General features: G+C 38.0%; 1 protein-coding gene across 1 annotated transcript in view; it reads left to right on the top strand.

The window, feature by feature from the left end:
* prkcea (protein kinase C, epsilon a) overlaps positions 1 to 18,370 on the top strand; it is a gene marked incomplete at its 5' end in the record, with an annotated part of 28,154 nt that overhangs the window by 5,348 nt on the left and 4,436 nt on the right. Inside the window, 11 exons of the mRNA XM_017310696.1 lie at positions 3,393 to 3,558; positions 3,667 to 3,701; positions 5,378 to 5,466; positions 6,036 to 6,165; positions 9,134 to 9,276; positions 12,250 to 12,352; positions 13,164 to 13,378; positions 14,461 to 14,634; positions 14,719 to 14,873; positions 15,836 to 15,974; positions 16,495 to 16,683. Of these exons, the coding sequence (XP_017166185.1) occupies positions 3,393 to 3,558; positions 3,667 to 3,701; positions 5,378 to 5,466; positions 6,036 to 6,165; positions 9,134 to 9,276; positions 12,250 to 12,352; positions 13,164 to 13,378; positions 14,461 to 14,634; positions 14,719 to 14,873; positions 15,836 to 15,974; positions 16,495 to 16,683 (1,538 nt within the window). The remainder of the gene's footprint in view (positions 1 to 3,392; positions 3,559 to 3,666; positions 3,702 to 5,377; positions 5,467 to 6,035; positions 6,166 to 9,133; positions 9,277 to 12,249; positions 12,353 to 13,163; positions 13,379 to 14,460; positions 14,635 to 14,718; positions 14,874 to 15,835; positions 15,975 to 16,494; positions 16,684 to 18,370) is intronic.

The raw sequence follows: 18,370 nt of genomic DNA, 5'->3' as shown, positions 1-18,370 counted from the left end.
GTGTGTGTGTGTGTGCGTGTGTGTCCGAGACAGATGGACGATGTATTATGTAAAGCAAAATGATTTCCGTAATGGACTATTTAGCTGCTGCTCCCCCCCGACCAACGTGCATCACGCACAGATACAGGAATACAGATTTACACCCGTATCCACATACACAAACTTCCTAGACATCCTGTCTGTAATCGAACTGTGGAGAGGCTCAGCAGTAACCACATCTACAGCATACCCCGGAGAGAGACGCTGGTGGAGTGAGAGAAAGGCTAACTAGGACAGGAGCGCCGAGGGAAGCAGTGTGTGTGGGAGTGAGAGTGGAGGTGGTTCTCTTGTCTTAAGGTTACTCTTGGAAAGCATTTATCTATCGGGGGGATGCAGAGAGGATGTAAAAAGGACTGGTTGGATGTTGTTCACCGAGGAGGAGTATTTTAATATGCTGTCCTTCGTTTTTGTGCCCACACACGGCAGTATAAATAGCTTTCCACACGTATATAGATGCATAGGCCTCCRGTAGGTGTAGGTCTTTTTTAAAGAGGGAGGAAGGACTGAGGAGGCATTGAGTGATTAGACATCCTGAGCAACATGATGCAAAATCCCGATTTGTACAAACCGTTGCACTAAGAATAAAAAGAGTTGTTGGAAGAAAGTTTGTGGCTGAATTCGAGATGAGGACTTTGAGTCTGAGAGCTTGAGTCACATTTAAGTTGCGAAAAAAGATTTGTGGTGAGATTAGAGCTGAAACGATTAATCGCATTAATCGTGATGAATGAATTGAAAGAACCGTCAACTGATTTAGTAATTGATTAATTCATACCTAGAGTATACAGACTCAAAAATGAAAAATTTTCTTATAGCACCTATTAAGCCAAAACTGTACAAATAATACATACATTTTGCATTCAAGATAAAATAAACCCTTTTTCATGTGTAAATCTGAACTCCTCAAGTGGCAGTTTTAACATCACCTGGATCAAATTCTGTAAAATGAAACCATCTCCCATTAAGCACCTTTTAAATTCAAATCATCAATCAGTTAATAGATAAAACATAATCAATAGGTCAGTCCTATTTAAGCAGAAATGGCTGAACTTTTCACATCTTGATGTTCGAAGTATTTTTTTAGCTGCATCCTTTGCTACAAATCATCAAGTGTTCACTCAAGGATTGCCATTATTGCATTTTAGTCAATAAAATATTTATTTCCTTATTTATAAAAGGAATTGAATTATTTATTTTGCATCTTAATATGTTTCTAATATTGTGCAAAAAAGACGTGATTAAATGAAAAATGTGCAGGATGTGCTGATTTTTACCAGAGAATAATCGGTTACTAAAATAATTATTATTTACGGCTATAGGTGAGATATATACTGCTCAAAAAAATAAAAGGAACACTTAAGTGTTTACTTAAGTGTTTAAGTGTTCCCTTTATTTTTTTGAGCAGTGTAGTTAAGTTGCAGAAAGAAAGAGTAAAGACGTTGCTTAGTCTCAAGTAATACTTTTTAAATTACCAAAAAAAAAAACAGACTCAAGACTCACACTAAAAATTTAAGACTTGATTAGTACGCAAATTGTACTTAAGTCACAAAAACAAACGCTCAAGATTTAGATTTGAATTTTGCTTAAGTGGGAAAAGCAAAAACTGCTTAGATGCGCAAAAATACTTGATCATATTCGAATATATTCCAACATAAATTACATATACCAGACTTTATACATAATAGAAGCACTGACGCAGTTGACATAGCTGACAGAATTGTAAAATTTCCTAAAAATCCAGAAAAGTTGTGTTTCTCTGTCCTGAACATAAAGGCAAACAAACGCAGTAGTGTCTTCATTCTGTCTCCTGAGTTCCCAGAACGAACCCGAGCCGGGCTCTGATAACGGTTGAGACGTTTCTGCACTCATTAATTAAGCTACAGGCTAAGCAGTACGCTGTTGGTCTTCCTTCGTTACAGGATGAGAGATCAACTAACCAGTTTTGCTTCCACAACATATCGTCTAGCCACTGAAGTTCCACTTATGTCAAGTTGGCATAAGTGGGTCCATGTGCAGTCAGGTCAGTTTGCTGCTATCAAAATGACATGATCATAAGTGTTTACATGCACAGCGTTTGGATCATCAACCGGCATAAGCTACCCCTCTCATCTGGATTACAATTTTATTCAGATTGAGCAGAATTACTTACATAGTACATTTTTATTTATTCTGATTACTTACGTCCATGTGAAAGTGACTACTGACTCAAAACTTAAGTCTGTCCTGTGGTTTGGCGTATGAGTCTGTCTCATGTGATTAAGCCAGTACGTAAGGCACAGACAGTGTACACCTCTGATAAGGATGCACATTCTCCTGTGAAAGGGTGCGTTTGATTTATAGCCCCGGGAAGTTCAATGAAGCTGTGCTAACAATGGCTCAGAACAATCTGTTCTTGTGAGCTGCAGCCTAATGATCACATGGCTGTCCCTCACGCGGACGTCTGCAAAAAGTGCTTTTGGATTATTTCAGAACAAAATAACTTTTTATCTCTCACAATTATAAACGTGTTTTTAATACACAAAGATTCATTTTAACAGGCATTTTTCCTGTATTTTATTGTAATTTAATATAACAATGTTGTTTGCTACGTTTTTGCATACATTTTAAAAATGCTCAATCTACTCTTACATTCTAGGTTATAAAAATTATTCATTTAAAATTTTTGTAGTTTCACAATTTAAAAAAAAACTGTTTTTCTACTTGGATTTTATGTTTTTTGTCTGATTCACCGCTGTCAGCTGCACCTAATTCAGCTTCATCTCATAAATTATTTACACACTTTTTAGTATGCATATCTATATAACACTAAATAAAGATGCTAGATGGTGGGACCTAAACATAAAACACCAAACAAGACAATATAAAACGTTTATTTTAAGAGAAATATAAAGCTGAGGTGAAGTTATGCCAAAAACTATTACTCCAATTCATTTTCAAGCTTATTCACAGCAGTTCATGTCATGGTTTCAGTAAATACTTCAATGGGATTTGAGACCTGACTTGGACTTTAAAAAAAAGGTGATACTTGACTTGTGCTGGGAGACCTGACTTGGATTTCCCCCTCATATACTTGAGACTTGTTTTATGCACAGAGWTAAAAACACTGAAATGGAAAACTTGACACTAAATTTTGGGCAAGACACTTAAGACACGAGCTGAACCCCTCAAAGATTTGGTCATTGACTTTGACTAGAAGCAAAAAACGTCAGACCTAACTTGGATTTGTCCCTCAGAAACCAGAGTTGACTCAAAATGAACAAATTGAGAGTCTTGACTTGGACATGGAGAGAAAAACCAGAGACTTGACTTGGAAGTGGCCCTTAAAAAACCTGTGTGTGTGTGTTTTTAATCGGCAGCCTCAGGGACAAACGAGAATGAGGAGAGGGTTTTCCGCGAGAGGATCGGTCCTCGCCAGCGACAAGGAGCCGTCCGAAGACGCGTCCATCAAGTCAATGGACACAAGTTCATGGCCACCTACCTGAGGCAACCAACCTACTGCTCACATTGCAGAGATTTTATCTGGTAGGCAACACATAAGCACACCTGTTGCAGCTCATTTGCATCAGAAGTTGAGTTTCTTTTAACCCGCCTGGCTGATAACGCCGCCTGCTCTTGTGTGTGATCCGATAGGGGTGTGCTGGGAAAGCAGGGATACCAGTGTCAGAGTGAGTACTTTTCCCCGACCCTGTCCAAATTTATCATGTAACATTGCACTTTATTTATTATTGAAGCAGGAGAACACGGGAGAGGATTACATGTTGCTGAGTGACGGGTGTGATTTGTTCTGGAGTGTGGTAATTCATTGTCATTACCACACCAAGTGCTTAACACTTTAAAAAATGCAGAGCAGGACTCGTCTGCAAAACAACATGCACAGTTAATGCATGAATAAGGTTGTGCCACGAACATGTGATAGTTTGTTTGTGGAAATTCTTACCAGCAAAGACTCGAACTCGACACACCAGAGTCATCAAATCCCCCAAGAATTATGTGGGAATTAGAAACCCCAGCATGGAAGTCATTTGGCATTCGATGAGGTTTAAATGCCCTCATCAGTAATTCAATCTGGGCTTCCTGGGTTTCACATCTACTCACTGATAACTTAAATAGCTTTAACTCTTCTGGGACAGCTTACTGTGTTTTAATTAGAGTACTTTTTATATGTTTATCAGATACAGTTTGGCTTAAGKTTCTGAGCAGCCTGAAGGAATCTTGATTGTCTTAGCGAACCAGACGCCATTAGCTCTGTGCAGCCCTTCCTGCAGCTCAGCTGGTTTGCTTCTGGATATTTTGTTTTTGGAACTGCTCTTCTAAAAATACTTCTAAAATATTAAATATTATTTTATTTTTATTATTTACATTTTTTATTGAATTAGATAAATATTATATGATAATAATAATAATAATTAGTGGAATTATTATTATTATTATTATTATTATTATTATTATTATTATTATTATTGACTGCAAAAACACAAAATCTTACCAAGTAGTTTTGGTCTACTGTCTAGTGCAAATATCTTAACACACTTAAAATAAGACTAAATTATCTTAAGTATAACCTTTCTTTTACTTAAAACAAGATCCTACATGTTTCTGAGAAGTAACTAGTTAGTTTTGTCTTATTTCAAGACAAAACTTGAAATAAGACAAAGATGTTTCAAGTATACTACTACTAAGATATTTGCACTAGAAATTGGACCAAAACTTCTTGGTAAGATTTTGTATTATAAGTATTTTTGGTTAGAAGGATTTTCCAGCGGTGCAAAAACATGTTTTGACGTTTTCAGAAGAAACAAAATTAAGTGGACGAAAATAACCAGCTGGAATTACATGATACTGGTTAGTTTAAAAAGTCCTTTTAACATCTAAAACTTTTCAATACATGCATTGATTTTCTTGGGTAGCAGGACGTTCAGCTGCTTCCCAGACAGGACGCTTGTAGCTTAACACCTGTAGTTTAAAAAAATCTGTACATTTAACACACTAACTGTCCATGTTTTTCCTCACTGGAAATATTTCCAAATTTCTGTCAGCCAGCTGACTGGCAGCGGGGTAACTGCAGCGCTAGACATTAAACACTCCAGCACTTTCTATCACATCTCATGAGAAAGATACCAGACTTTAAGATTTATCTATAAATTTTCATTATTTTGAAGAATTAAGATATTTTTATTTTGTCGTATTAAAATTAAAAATCAGTCACTTATCCATTTGTTTCCTTTTAACTTCAATAATAGTAGATCCTTTAAACTCATGTCCATTTTGTTAAATTAATCAGTATCTGCCAAACTTCAATTACAACAGCAGAGGAGTGATTGCAATGCATTGGTGCTTTCAGTATGTACCTGTGTTGTCCATAAGCGCTGCCATCTGCTCATCATCACCACGTGCGCTGGGATGAAGAAGCAAGATGAAACAGCCGAGGAGGTAAATATGTGCCAGTTAAATCCACGTGTCTGCATGTACTGTAAACATCTTTTCTCCCTCTTTGTCTGACTGTTAGGACCATCTAGTTCTTAAATGCCAAAATGTGACACAAAAAAAAATGTTTGTGCACCTTGTAATACCTTGAAATATGCCCACAATTGTGCCTCCATGTTGTGAACTAGAAGCTCACATAGCCAAGATTTCATATTCTGGGCTTCTGAATTTGAAAAAGTAATAGAGATTTTTCTTATTGTTTTAGCATTCAGCAAATAACAGCAAATATTTTGGCAATAGTTCCCAAAACAGAAAGAGTTATCCGAATTTTGTCAGACAAGGAGAAAAAAAAAATTACATCTAATTGTTCAGTGTATCTAAATATCTGATTTCAACTGTGCTTATGGTGATGTTTGTGTTTGTGTGGGTTATGTCCCACTTGTTTCTGCTTCTTGCAGGCTTAATAAAGATGAATAGAAAATGCATCCAGAGTTTGTTACAAGTCAAACATGTGCATTCTTCCTCTGCGTAATCCTTTGTGTTGAGTGTTTGTGTGGGTGTGTCTCCCTCTGCAGGTGGGCTCAAGGGGGTTCAGTGTTAACATTCCCCACAAGTTCAGTATCCACAACTACAAGGTGCCTACCTTCTGTGACCACTGTGGCTCTCTGCTGTGGGGCCTCATGAGGCAGGGCCTGCAGTGTAAAGGTGAGTTTCATCTCAGCCACAAACTTACCATCTGAAAAAAGGCAACACTTTTCAATAAAAWTCTAAATAAAAGCTTCACAGCAAACGCCAAGATCAAATCCTCAGCTTCAAAGGGAGTTGCAGTTTGCAGTAATTKAATTTTACTTTTAAAATTAATGAATATTTCATACAGAAATTTTATGTTTCGTATAAGTTGATTGATTTTGTGGCAAAAACAGKTTTTTTGCTATTTTTTAGAGAGTGCATAACTAAATCTCATGTCTAGTCCCAGATTTTGTACTTCAGGCGTCGTCAGTGTGGGCTTCATGAACAGTCAATCAGTTTCAGAGAACTGTCAGCACACATATGCCTGTCATAATGACACATTTTACTGGACACTAAATTGTCCCAGACATTGCGATAAACCATAATATTGTTGTTTTGAGACAATCTTCAAGCAATATAATGGTAAAGGCATAATAATGCAAGATCACATTCTGAAAAATGAATAAACTTTACATTTTAATGAAATTTTAACACTAAAACTGGAAGACATTTTAAATATTCAAAATAAACAACAGAAAAAAAACCAAATGTAGTGAATCATGAACTCTTTGTAAACATTGTCCTTCAAAAAAAGGGCTAGTTGAGACCAAAGCACMATCTAAAGACTTTTGTCATCCAGTTTTTGATAGAAAGAGAAAAACAACCAATCATGCAAATGAAAACGATTGAACTTGTTTTCATTTATCATGTAATTAATTGATTTACTGTTTATTGTGACAGGCCTAAGTACACACGTGTTAAATTATGTTTAGCAGTGGATTACTTCAGCTGAGAGATTTAATATGGATTATATTTAATTAATTTGAAGTTTTTAGAAGCTGATTTCAGAAAGGTCTCACATGCTGTGTAAATTTGTGATGGAACCATACATTTTAAAGGAGGCTAAAGGAGAAATTATACATTTGTAGTTTTTGGACAAGATGGAGGATACTGACAAAAACTAACCCTTGAGTTCCTGAAGGGAAACATTGTGAGGCAGCAGAGAATAAGTTCAGTGTTTCTGCAGCTGTTTACTGTTTAATTCATGTGCGATCATTCAAGTAGAAATACCCCATGATACAGACAAACATGTAAAGAGGTCTCAACAGATTGGGGATTATTTTAGTAATTAGTTATTCTATCGATTACTCTGACAGTGAATCATTTACTCGGATAAAAAAAAAATAGTAACATTCTCCAGATTTCTCATTCCAACATGTGAAAAACAACTCTTTCTGCTTGTTTCAACATTAATAGCGTGTGGGGGGTTAATCTTTTGAGTAGTTTTTTATCTGTTAACATCAGACAAAGTGAGATGTAATTTTATCCAGTGCAGTTCTGCGCAATATTGTGCTGGACAGATGGGTTTAATTCAGTGTTCTGTTATGTGATGACTGGAGACAGGACCTCATCTAGCACCTCTAAAATGCGACAGGGAAATATTTATTTTTGGCAGGCATGCAATTAAAATAAGATGCGACACAGCATTTGCCAAGCGTTTTTTCAGCTGAAAAACTGTTTGGTTGGTGTCTTTTGGAGGGATGGCAGTTGCATATTGTAATGGGAGAAAAGTGTCTCTTTAACCATCTTTCGTCTATTCATGTCACACATTCTGTTGATGCCGGTGGCTRAACTAATGGACACTTTCTGAAAAAGCCAATCTGCATTTGGAGTTGGTGACAAGCAGAAAATGTGTTCTAAAGCTTAATGTTGATTAGGTAAAAATAACTGAATATTAGCTGATAAAATGAAACGGTTCATTACAGATATACCTCTTAGCCATGCTAARCAGTGTTGTGGTCAAGACCACCTAACCCGAGACCAAGACAAGACCAAGACCAGAGCATATCGAGACCGAGACAAGACCAAGACTTTTATGGTCCGAGACCAAGTCGAGACCAAGACCGAGGGAAGTTGAGACTGAGTCAAGACCAAGACCAGCGGCCCGCGCTAAATGACACGATAAAATGTGAAATATGATCAAAATTGCTTCTCAAATTGATCTGAAAGATCCATATTCTCATAAAAACACATAGATATTAAATACTTAATACATTTTACCAATATTAAAATGAAGTGCTTTCATCTTTGTGCTACAATCCGTGGTGGTCTCGTGCCACCTAAAACGATAACGCCCTGGGTGTTTGCCCATATAGCTCTTGTCAGAAACCATAACTGWCTGCACCATTAAACATAGCAATTGAGGGAATGCCCTGATGGTAAATAACGCTGAACTATGAACACTGACCAAGGAGCAACAAAGAAGTAACCAAGCACAAGGCACACACCGTGACWGTTTTCACCCTCTCTTCCGCTACATGAAGCCAGGTAGTCTTGACACCATGGCAGACATTACAGCTGCCACTTTGAATAAAAACAATCATAGAGCAATGTGCATGCTCTGCGTGCTCTTTCGTTCTTGTGTTTTATTTATTTGTTATTTAAAAAATATCAATGTGCATGACTAAATAAAATAATGATAGTTACTACAGTGACCACAGTGTACGCAAAGCATTACAAGAACAATCTTTTCACAGTTGCGGTCTTGACTGGTCTTGAAATAAAATGCCGAGTCCTCAGCGCCCGAGACCGAGACAAGACCGAGACCAAAAGCGGTCGAGTCCGAGACGAGATCGAGACCATCAAAAAATGGTCTCAAGACCAATCTCGAATACTACAACACTGATGCTAAGAACATCACTGAATCATGTTTTTATGTGATCTATGTGTTTTTATGTTTATTTTCTGAAAGTTCAATACTCTACATGAACATACAGTGTTCTAGTGTCCGTGGCGTCCTGATGGATACGTGTTTTATGTGCATCCGACCTCTGACCTGTTTCCATGCTCCACAGCCGGCACCAGTCCAATATCGGAGCCAGAAAGCCTTTTTTCCAACAGATCAAACCTGACTTGCTTGCATGTCCTCCTGCTGTTTTCGCAGCGTGCAAGATGAACGTGCACCGGCGCTGTGAAAAGAATGTAGCTCCTAATTGTGGGGTGGACGCCCGAGGAATCGCCAAGGTGCTGGCTGACATGGGAGTCACACCTGAAAAAATCTCTAACACAGCACAGCGCAGGAGGAAGGTAACTGGATGCAAAGTGGCCTAAGCCTCCGCCATCATGACTAGAAATGATCTACTATTAAAACTGAAAAACTCTCCAGCTAAGTCCTGTCATTTAAAAATCTATTTGAGTGGTTTCTTATATTTCTAATTATTCTTTTGCTTTTCCGTCACTATTATGCTTCATCAAACATATCTTATCACCAGACAAATTTGACCTGGGTAAATTAAATCCAAAGTGTGGGAATAAGCAATCAAATTTAACTGCATCTGTGTGAAAAACATTTCTCTTCCATTTTTAAGTCACAAATTAAATGTAATCAATCAAATTTTTTGACTGASTTCAATTTCTTCACCTAAACCTGATTAAGTCCAGACCTGTAGAATCACAAAAAGACAACATGAAGTTGGGTAAAATCTCAAAAAGCAACAAAAAATGTCCTGATCTCAGGGAATCCAAGAGAAGATAAGAAACAATCCTACCAGTTTGGAAATAACCCAGAACAGCATCGGAGGTACTGGAGCACAAGGTCGACGTTCTTGACTCAACAATAAGAGAGACTGCAGCAAAGTTGGCATCTATGGAAGAMGTTTGAGACAAAAACAGAACACAAAGGCACTTCTCACATTTCCAAAAAAAATCTTAATGATTCCCAAAGAGCTTTGGGAAAATATTTTGTTGACTAATAAAACAGAAATGTAACTTTTTGTAAGATAGGTGAAAGAACTTAACACAATCATTGTCTGGGGCTATTTTGCTTCTGGAGGAACATCCAACTGTAATAGCTGGAGGCCATTATTTGTTTGCTGTCTGTCAGAAAATCTTGAAGTCCAGGCCTCAGTTTGTGACCTGAAGCTCAAACGGATTTTGGTCATGCAGCAAAACAATGAACCAAACAACACCTGCAGGCCCACCTCAAAATGGCTTAAAAAACTAAATAAGTTTTTGTAATGGCCTCCAAATAGGACACAAGGTACTAGTTTTGTCCTCAAGGGGCAATTAGCTTTACGACGTAGGACAGAAAGGGTAAATATAAACAACTCAGAAGTTTTGAGCATCAAGCACATCTAAATTGCCCAGTGCTCCACATAAACTTTGAATGTAAACCAGACCCACCTGACGCTCAAAACTCATTTGGCGTGAACGCACCTTGACTCTATGTAGCAGTGCGCCACGTGCGCTACTGCTCTGCATTGAGTCAGGAATATCGGTGGTCAGGAAAATGACACAATCAAGCAAAGAATCTGAAAAAAGAATGCAATGCTTTACTATTAATTGTCAATGTTACAACAGCAAGATAACAAGGTCCAAGGGAATCACATTTCAAGGTCAGTAAAAAGTAAAATATATATGACAGAAAACAGGTATTTAAGTTAACTAATCAACCACCGATCACTTCTTAATGATCGCAAAATTAACGTTAAACCTGAAAATTCAAAGAACGTAAAACAGTAATGGACTGAATATTCTGCTTTGGAGTTCTTATTTTTTTGTGTGGAAAATATTTGTGTGTGTGCGTGTGTGTGTGTGTGTGTATGTGTGTGTGTTTTTTTTAATGTTAATTCTTGACACACTTGAACTTAATCTCTGCTCTGTGGACTCGTGGAGCTGTTGTCTGTTGGTCGCCACGGCAACGGGTCCGGGCGTGTGATGTTCAGCTGACGACTGAGGAAAAAAGAAGAAGAATGCAACCACCCGTCTTTCTACGTTTTTTCTCCCCCTGGATCTAATTGCATCGTTTGTTCGTAGAATATGGTGATATTCAAAGCAATCATCAAGTAGGATGACATATTTCAGAAAGCATAGGAGCCAAAGTTTGATCCGTTTTAAACCATGCCTCCTGGAGTGGCAATTAAATTAAATTATTGGCCAATATAACAGAGAAATTTGCTTAGTCCTTCTCTTGTACCTTGACAGAACTGACAGAAACCAAACTATTTGTATATTTGTATCCATAGAAAATACACATTTTACCAACATCAGCACTTTTCTTAGCTTTAATTTAAGCCACATTTTATAGAAGTTGGATAAGAGATAATGTTGCTACCTCCATTTTTTGTGACAGGTTCCACTAGCATCACTGACATTAGAAAACGTTATGTGCTTTTCAGGACAGTATAGACGCAGGGCCAGCTGCAGAATTACAGGTGAGGCAGAAATAGACATGAAAATGAATTAAAACTTGTCTTATTGTATTATTTTACAGTACAGAAATATGTTTGCTACATTAAAGCACATCTGCTATGTGTAGTTCAGAAGTACAAGTTTAATAATCTGATGAGAAAGACTGAGTAAGTTATTTACTTGAAGTTGTTATTGTGTGCTAGGCTGGGACAAACCAAATTCCCCCCTATAGGCGATCAATAAAGTATAATTTTTATCTTATTTTTATGCTGGCCAGTTGAGGGACAGCTGTGCAGTCAGAATCACAAATGAAAAATACAAAGTTTGCACTAACAAGGATTAATTTGGCCAACACAGAAGCTGTTTATTCAGTTTATTTAAAATTCTTTAATAACATTTTAATGTTTACAGAATCTATTGTTGCTGGTGGTTTTAAACATAAAATCAGGTAATAAAAGGCAAATATATCATTGTGATAATTCTCCACATAAAATATTTCTGAATTTTGTAGCTGAGGATATATATATATATAGACCAATTCCATAAAATAGAATATGAAGGAAAAGATATTTTTTTTGTAATTCCTCCACCAAGTGAAAGACGTTAGATGACGGATGTTTAATACCTGCTAAAAGGTTATTATCAAAAATCACTTTTAATCTGACAAGCCTCCATCAGATCGTATATCCTAATTTATTAAATATGACTGTATGGCATTCACATTTAAGCTTTGGCCTTATTCTTAGCACAAAAAAATCTTTCCATAGCTGTGGGTGCATCAGCGCTGTCCCCACAAAGTGTCCCCACCAACTTGCAGCACAAAGTTACACCCCTGCCAGGAGTGATTTTGCCATCTCTCTGTGTTCCCAGTTGACCTCAGGGCAGGACGCTCCCCAGTCTCCGCCTGAGCTCTCTCAGACGGAGGACAACAGCTTCAGCCAGCCAGCTGTCCCCACCTCCCCCTCAGAGCAAGGTAACACTCTACTGCGCACGCACAAAAGGTTGAGGAAAAACGAGATTTGGGCTCATTGAAACCTTTCTAGGTGAGCTGCTGTAACAGGACACAGTTTTTAACATGCTAATAAACCAGTTAGAGGTTTTCATTTGATTCCAGCAACAATATTGTGGCTCATGTTGAGAAATAAGTACAGAGAGGTGTTTAGGGACATACAGGGACTAGACGTGAATTATCCCGCACCGCCCACAGACATTTGGTTGTCACAGTTAGTCATTATCACACTTTGCAAGCTGAGAAGTGGAAAGTTAACTTTCTCTTTGTGGAAGTAGTACTGCTTCTTTTTTTATTTGTTCATGAGCCACAAAGCTAAGAGCTTCGTCCAGTATATTAATAATAACAATAATAATAATAACTATGATAATAATAATTATAAAAAAATATATATATTATATAGGAAAGTGTGGGTTTAGAGGGATGTGCACAGTTTAAACCAGAGTCAGAAGTTAATATATACTGACTAATAATATTCACCTTTTTCCCCTCTTTGCCTGAAGTTAAATCAGAATAAGATTCTCTTGTTTTAGGTCAGTCGGAATCACCAAAATTATTTCTGTGTGCTAAATGCCACAACAATGAGAAAGAATATGTAAGAGATTTATTTGTTGATGTCTTCAAAATCAGAAGTTTACATACAAACGTCTGATTCCAACTGATTCCAACTGATTCCAACTGATTCCAACTGTAGCTTAAACAAAAAAGGAGGTAGGAAGGCAGGGTGTTTTTATTTTTGCTTATGTCTGATCAGTTTTTCTGATGACACCCACAGACTTGGCAGAGCTAACGCGCCTGCAGCAATCGCTGTCGCTCGACGAGCAGAGACCCCATCTCACATCTTCCTCCCCCACTCACTCCTCTTCCTCGACCACTCACTCCTCTTCCTCGACCTCCTTCACGGCGGCCAGGGAGAATGGACAGACCCAGAGGAGGACTCTGGAGGACTTTAACTTTATCAAAGTCCTCGGCAAAGGCAGCTTTGGCAAGGTGCGGCAGCGTGGAGGTGTTTGAGGGGGATGTTTGTTTGTTTACTGCTCATTGTGCTTCTAATAAAACAGTTTTTTTTAATTGATAGCACAGCAGCTGAGTGTTTCCTGCAGGTGTCCTTTCAGCTCTGCAGTGCATTGCAAGATGCTTGTGATATTTAATCAGCCGAATTTTGGGTTTCAGCTCATTGTGTTTTCTCCTTAACATGCAGATATTGTATTTTGAGGTTATGTCATTGTTTTATTAAGTGTTAAACAATAACAGCAAAATCATTTTCATTTTACAATCCAAATACATAAAATATGTTTCGTCTAGTTTCTAGTGTTAATATCTTAGTACACTGGAAATAAAACAAAACTAACTTACAAGTAACTTTTCAGCAAGACATAAGAGCTTGTTTCAAGTAAATAATTTCTTAATATTGATTTTAAAAAGTACCATTTCCGCTGGCAGATTATTTAATTTAAAATATGGGGAAAATGTCTTGTTACAAGTGAAATAATCTGCCAGTAGTAGAAAATTTTTTTAATCAATTTTCTGGGATTATCTACTATAATATATATAATCAACCGTATCTTGCTGAAAGTTACTTATATATTAGTTTTGTCTTATTTTAAATGCACTAAGGTATTTGCACTAAAATACTTAGATATAAGATTAAGATTTAAGCTTGTATGTTTTTGCAGTGTAAGCATCTGAAGACCAGAACCAGTGCGAAATCCAAGTAATTCTAAGATTACACTTACCAAAGCTGAAAAAGCGTCCAGTAATGGTAAAACTAAGTACACCCCTTGATTGAACCGTCTCCTTCTGAAGCAATAAATCTAAGTTGTTTTCCTTATGTCTTTATCGGTTTCTCACGTCATTTTTGGTGGATCATCGTTACAGCTTTGCTTCGGTTCACGGAGGTTTCCAGGCGTTTTTTTCTGCTCAGCTGTCTTTACTTTCTGCCCCGTATTTCAGTCAGGTTGAGTTCTAGCTGTAGATTTGATCCTCCGTTTGAAAGATTTGAAGTAACAACTTTAACTCTTGAACAGAGTTATGATTTTACTTTTTTTWTTTTTWTTTTATGCTGTAACCAGGTGATGTTGGCGGAGCTGAAGGGGGCAGATGACGTTTATGCCGTCAAAGTTTTGAAGAAAGATGTGATCCTTCAGGACGACGACGTAGACTGCACCATGACAGAAAAGCGCATCCTGGCCCTTGCCCGCCGCCACCCCTACCTCACCCAGCTCTACTGCTGCTTCCAGACGCGGGTAGGAGCGCAACGAAAGCCTCAAAGCTTTCAGGACTCACCTGCTTGTCTTTGTCTCATCCTCTTACGTCTCTGTTGTGTGCAGGATCGTTTATTCTTTGTGATGGAGTATGTGAACGGAGGAGACCTGATGTTCCAGATTCAGAGATCCAGGAAGTTTGATGAGCCTCGCTCGCGTTTCTACGCCGCCGAAGTCACGTCTGCTCTAATGTTTTTACATAGGAATGGAGTCATCTACCGGTAAATAATCCTAACCTGCACCATGAGGCTAAGAGATTCAATTTCATTTAAACTTTTATAATTTTGAGTGAAAGGGAGTTAAAAACGTCTTCCACCAGGCTTTCCCACTAAATGGTTCTGATAAGAATGTTACAGCAGGGCTTCCCAAACTTTTCCAAAATATCTAGGATTGTCCTGATCTGATATTCATGGTGAAAATTGGTCCAAAATCACCCAACAAAACGATTTCAACCTGGGTCTAAAATTGCCGATGTGAGCTCATCGTTAGAAGTGCTTAGTCTGCCCCAGCATTTCTTTAAGGACCTGGTCGGTTTTTCTCATATGTGTTGTTCTTTATTGTTCTCTGTTTGAGTAATATAACTTGACCAAACCTTTTTCTTACCATTCCACACTAAGGAAAGTATATATAATTTGTTATGACATTGTATCAGGCGAATACTCAAAGCTGTAATATCTGTATTGTGAAAAAGTTACATGTGGACACCCCTACACACATCATTCCCTTCAACCTGGGAACCATTACAAACCCACAGACAGTGCTACAAAGAAATATTGACTTTTAGAATGTTTCTTTCTCATTTTTATTTGCTTTTCAATGATTATTACATTTGTTTAGCATTCGTAAATGCTGCATCTCTCCTTCTGATTTCAGTTAGCCATGAGTTCTTTGGGTTTTTTGCTTGAGGAGCAAAACAGCTTGATAAGTTGCAAAGATGAACATGGCAAATAACATGTCAATAACTTATTAACTCTTATTTTATAGTAATGATTGAAAAACAGGTTAGATTTTATGACTTTTTTGCACATCTTCCCTCGAACTTTCTGAGGCGCCTCGTACGCCCCCTGGTGGCCGTCTCTTTGAAAAACACTAGTTCACGCAACGACTTCCCCGCCTGATCCCAACCTTTGGAGGAAGCAGATGGCTCTGACCCTCCCCCTCTGTCTGCATCCTGCTCTCACAGGGACCTGAAGTTGGATAACATCCTGCTAGATGCAGAGGGACACTGCAAGCTGGCAGACTTCGGTATGTGCAAGGAGGGCATCATGAACGGGGTGACCACCACCACCTTCTGCGGCACACCTGACTACATTGCTCCTGAGGTGAGCGACAGACTCAGACTTAAACAACAAATTATGGAAAATAAAAAAGCCAAGAAAGAAAAAATAGTCCTCTATGGGTTTATACTGTGTCTTGAAAATTACTAATATTAATAGTATTGTATTATTGTTATTTAATTTTAATATTTTTGAAATTTAATTTTGAAGAAACTATCATTTTCACTTTGAGAAGAGATAGGAGCCCCCCCTGTGCGTCAGTGCAGTCAGGCTGGGTGTGACTGAATGATTTGCAAACTGATGTTAAAATATTCAAATAAGTAGTTGGATGAACTAAGTTATTAGGAAAGTTATTTTTTGTTATTATGAAACTCTTTTGATTAAAGAAAAATGTCATTAGCAGTATTAACATTCACCTTTCAGATCTGATCAAATGAAGCTATCATGGAAGAAAATGATAAACAGTTAATTAAATAAAATGTAGGTAAAAAGGATTACAGGTTTATGCCCCGGGTGTTTGTTTGTCATCCTGATAGTGTGGTTCTGCTGGTTCTGCTGGTTTCAGATCCTGCAGGAACTTGAGTATGGAGCCTCTGTGGACTGGTGGGCTCTGGGGGTTCTGATGTACGAGATGATGGCCGGCCAGCCGCCGTTTGAGGCCGACAATGAAGACGACCTGTTTGAGTCGATTCTCCATGACGACGTCCTCTATCCCGTTTGGCTCAGCAAGGAGGCCGTGTCCATCCTCAAATCGGTGCGTTACAGCGGACATCCAACCATCCATCCAACCAAACATCCGATTAACCAACCGTACATCCAACCAAACATCCAATAAACCAACCATCTAAACAAACATCTGATTGACCAACCGTCAGTGGTGGAGAAAGTACTCAAAAAATTTACTTAAGTAGAAGTACAAATACACAGACAAAAATGTACTCAAGTAAAAGTAAAACTACCACATTAATATTTGTACTTAAGTAAAAGTAAAAAAGTACTGGCTTTTAAAAATACTTAAGTATTAAATGTAAAAGTACTTGCTGAATGGATTACCTAATCGCTAATATCATTAAGTGTTCCGATCGCATTTAATTTTAATACATCAGTAATTTGCCATTTAAATGAACAATGCCACAGATAAAGCATGTTTTTATCGTGTTTACTCTGTAACATAGTTTAGACTTAGATATGTGATTCTATRCATCATAATTTCAGGGATGGAAACATCTTGTCTCCTGTCCAAACATAACATGAACTTCACTTTTTTTTGCCATTAGTGGCATTTATTTTTAAAGAAATCCAACAGAAAGGGGATGGAAAGAAGGTGGGTGGGAGAAGACAGGCAACCGAGGAGCCACGTAGCAGAGTTGTAGTCAAGACCACCTACCCAAGACCAAGTCAAGACCAGCACCCTGCGCTACATGACACAAAAAATTTACTTTTACCTATCAAAATTGCTTCTCAAATTGATTTGAAAGATCCACATTCCCATAAAACACCTAGATATTAAATACTTAGAGCTGAAATAAATTTAATCAGTAAAAATCCGTCTAGAAGAATTGGATCGTTCCTGAATATCATACCACTTTATTGCACTCTGGTACCAGCGTTGTCCCATATATGCGACACCTCAGTCAAMACCTCCACACAATAATTCAGCGCATGAGTGACAACTTTTTTTCATCGTGGATGCAACATGTGTCTCTGTACAGCTAGCTTTGCTAGCAACACGTCCACGGAGCTTACCTTTCTTTAAACTTTCCTTCCAAGTGATGCTAAAAGTTGGACGAAGTCCCCACCGTCTGTGAAAGCGAAGCGCTGCTGATTTTACATATCGCCATATCGATTTATGCAGCGCTATTATATTACTGACGATTAGACAGACATCTTCTCCTGCTCAGAGAAAACCACTGCGCATGTCTGGAGCTTCACGTGCGAGTAAAGGTGGAGGCGATGAGTGACAACAGACACGTAAATCACGTTATTGCTCGGATTTTACGGCGCAACCATAAGTCCCTGAACTTCACATTTTAATGGAAAAAAAGAGCAATGCAACTTGATTGTAACGAGTAACGCGACAGTTTTGTAGAAATGTAGTGAAGTAGAAAGTACAGATACATACTGTAAAATGTAGTGGAGTAAAAGTAGAAAGTATCCATTATTAAAKCTACTTAAGTAAAGTACAGATACACAAAAATTGTACTTAAGTACACCACTGCCAACCGTACATCCATCCAACCAAACATCCAATAAACCAACCATCCAACCAATAAACCAACCATCCATCCAACCAAACATCTAATAAACCAGCCATCTATCGATTCAACCATCCACCCATCTAAACAATAAACCAACCATCCATCCAGCCAAACATCCAACCAAACATCCGATTAACCAACCGTCCATCCATCCAACCAAACATCCAATAAACCAACCATCCA

Source organism: Poecilia reticulata, linkage group LG19, assembly GCF_000633615.1.
Source record: "Poecilia reticulata strain Guanapo linkage group LG19, Guppy_female_1.0+MT, whole genome shotgun sequence".
NCBI classification, from domain to species: Eukaryota; Metazoa; Chordata; class Actinopteri; order Cyprinodontiformes; family Poeciliidae; genus Poecilia; species Poecilia reticulata.
This window is presented reverse-complemented; position numbering and strand designations above follow the sequence as displayed.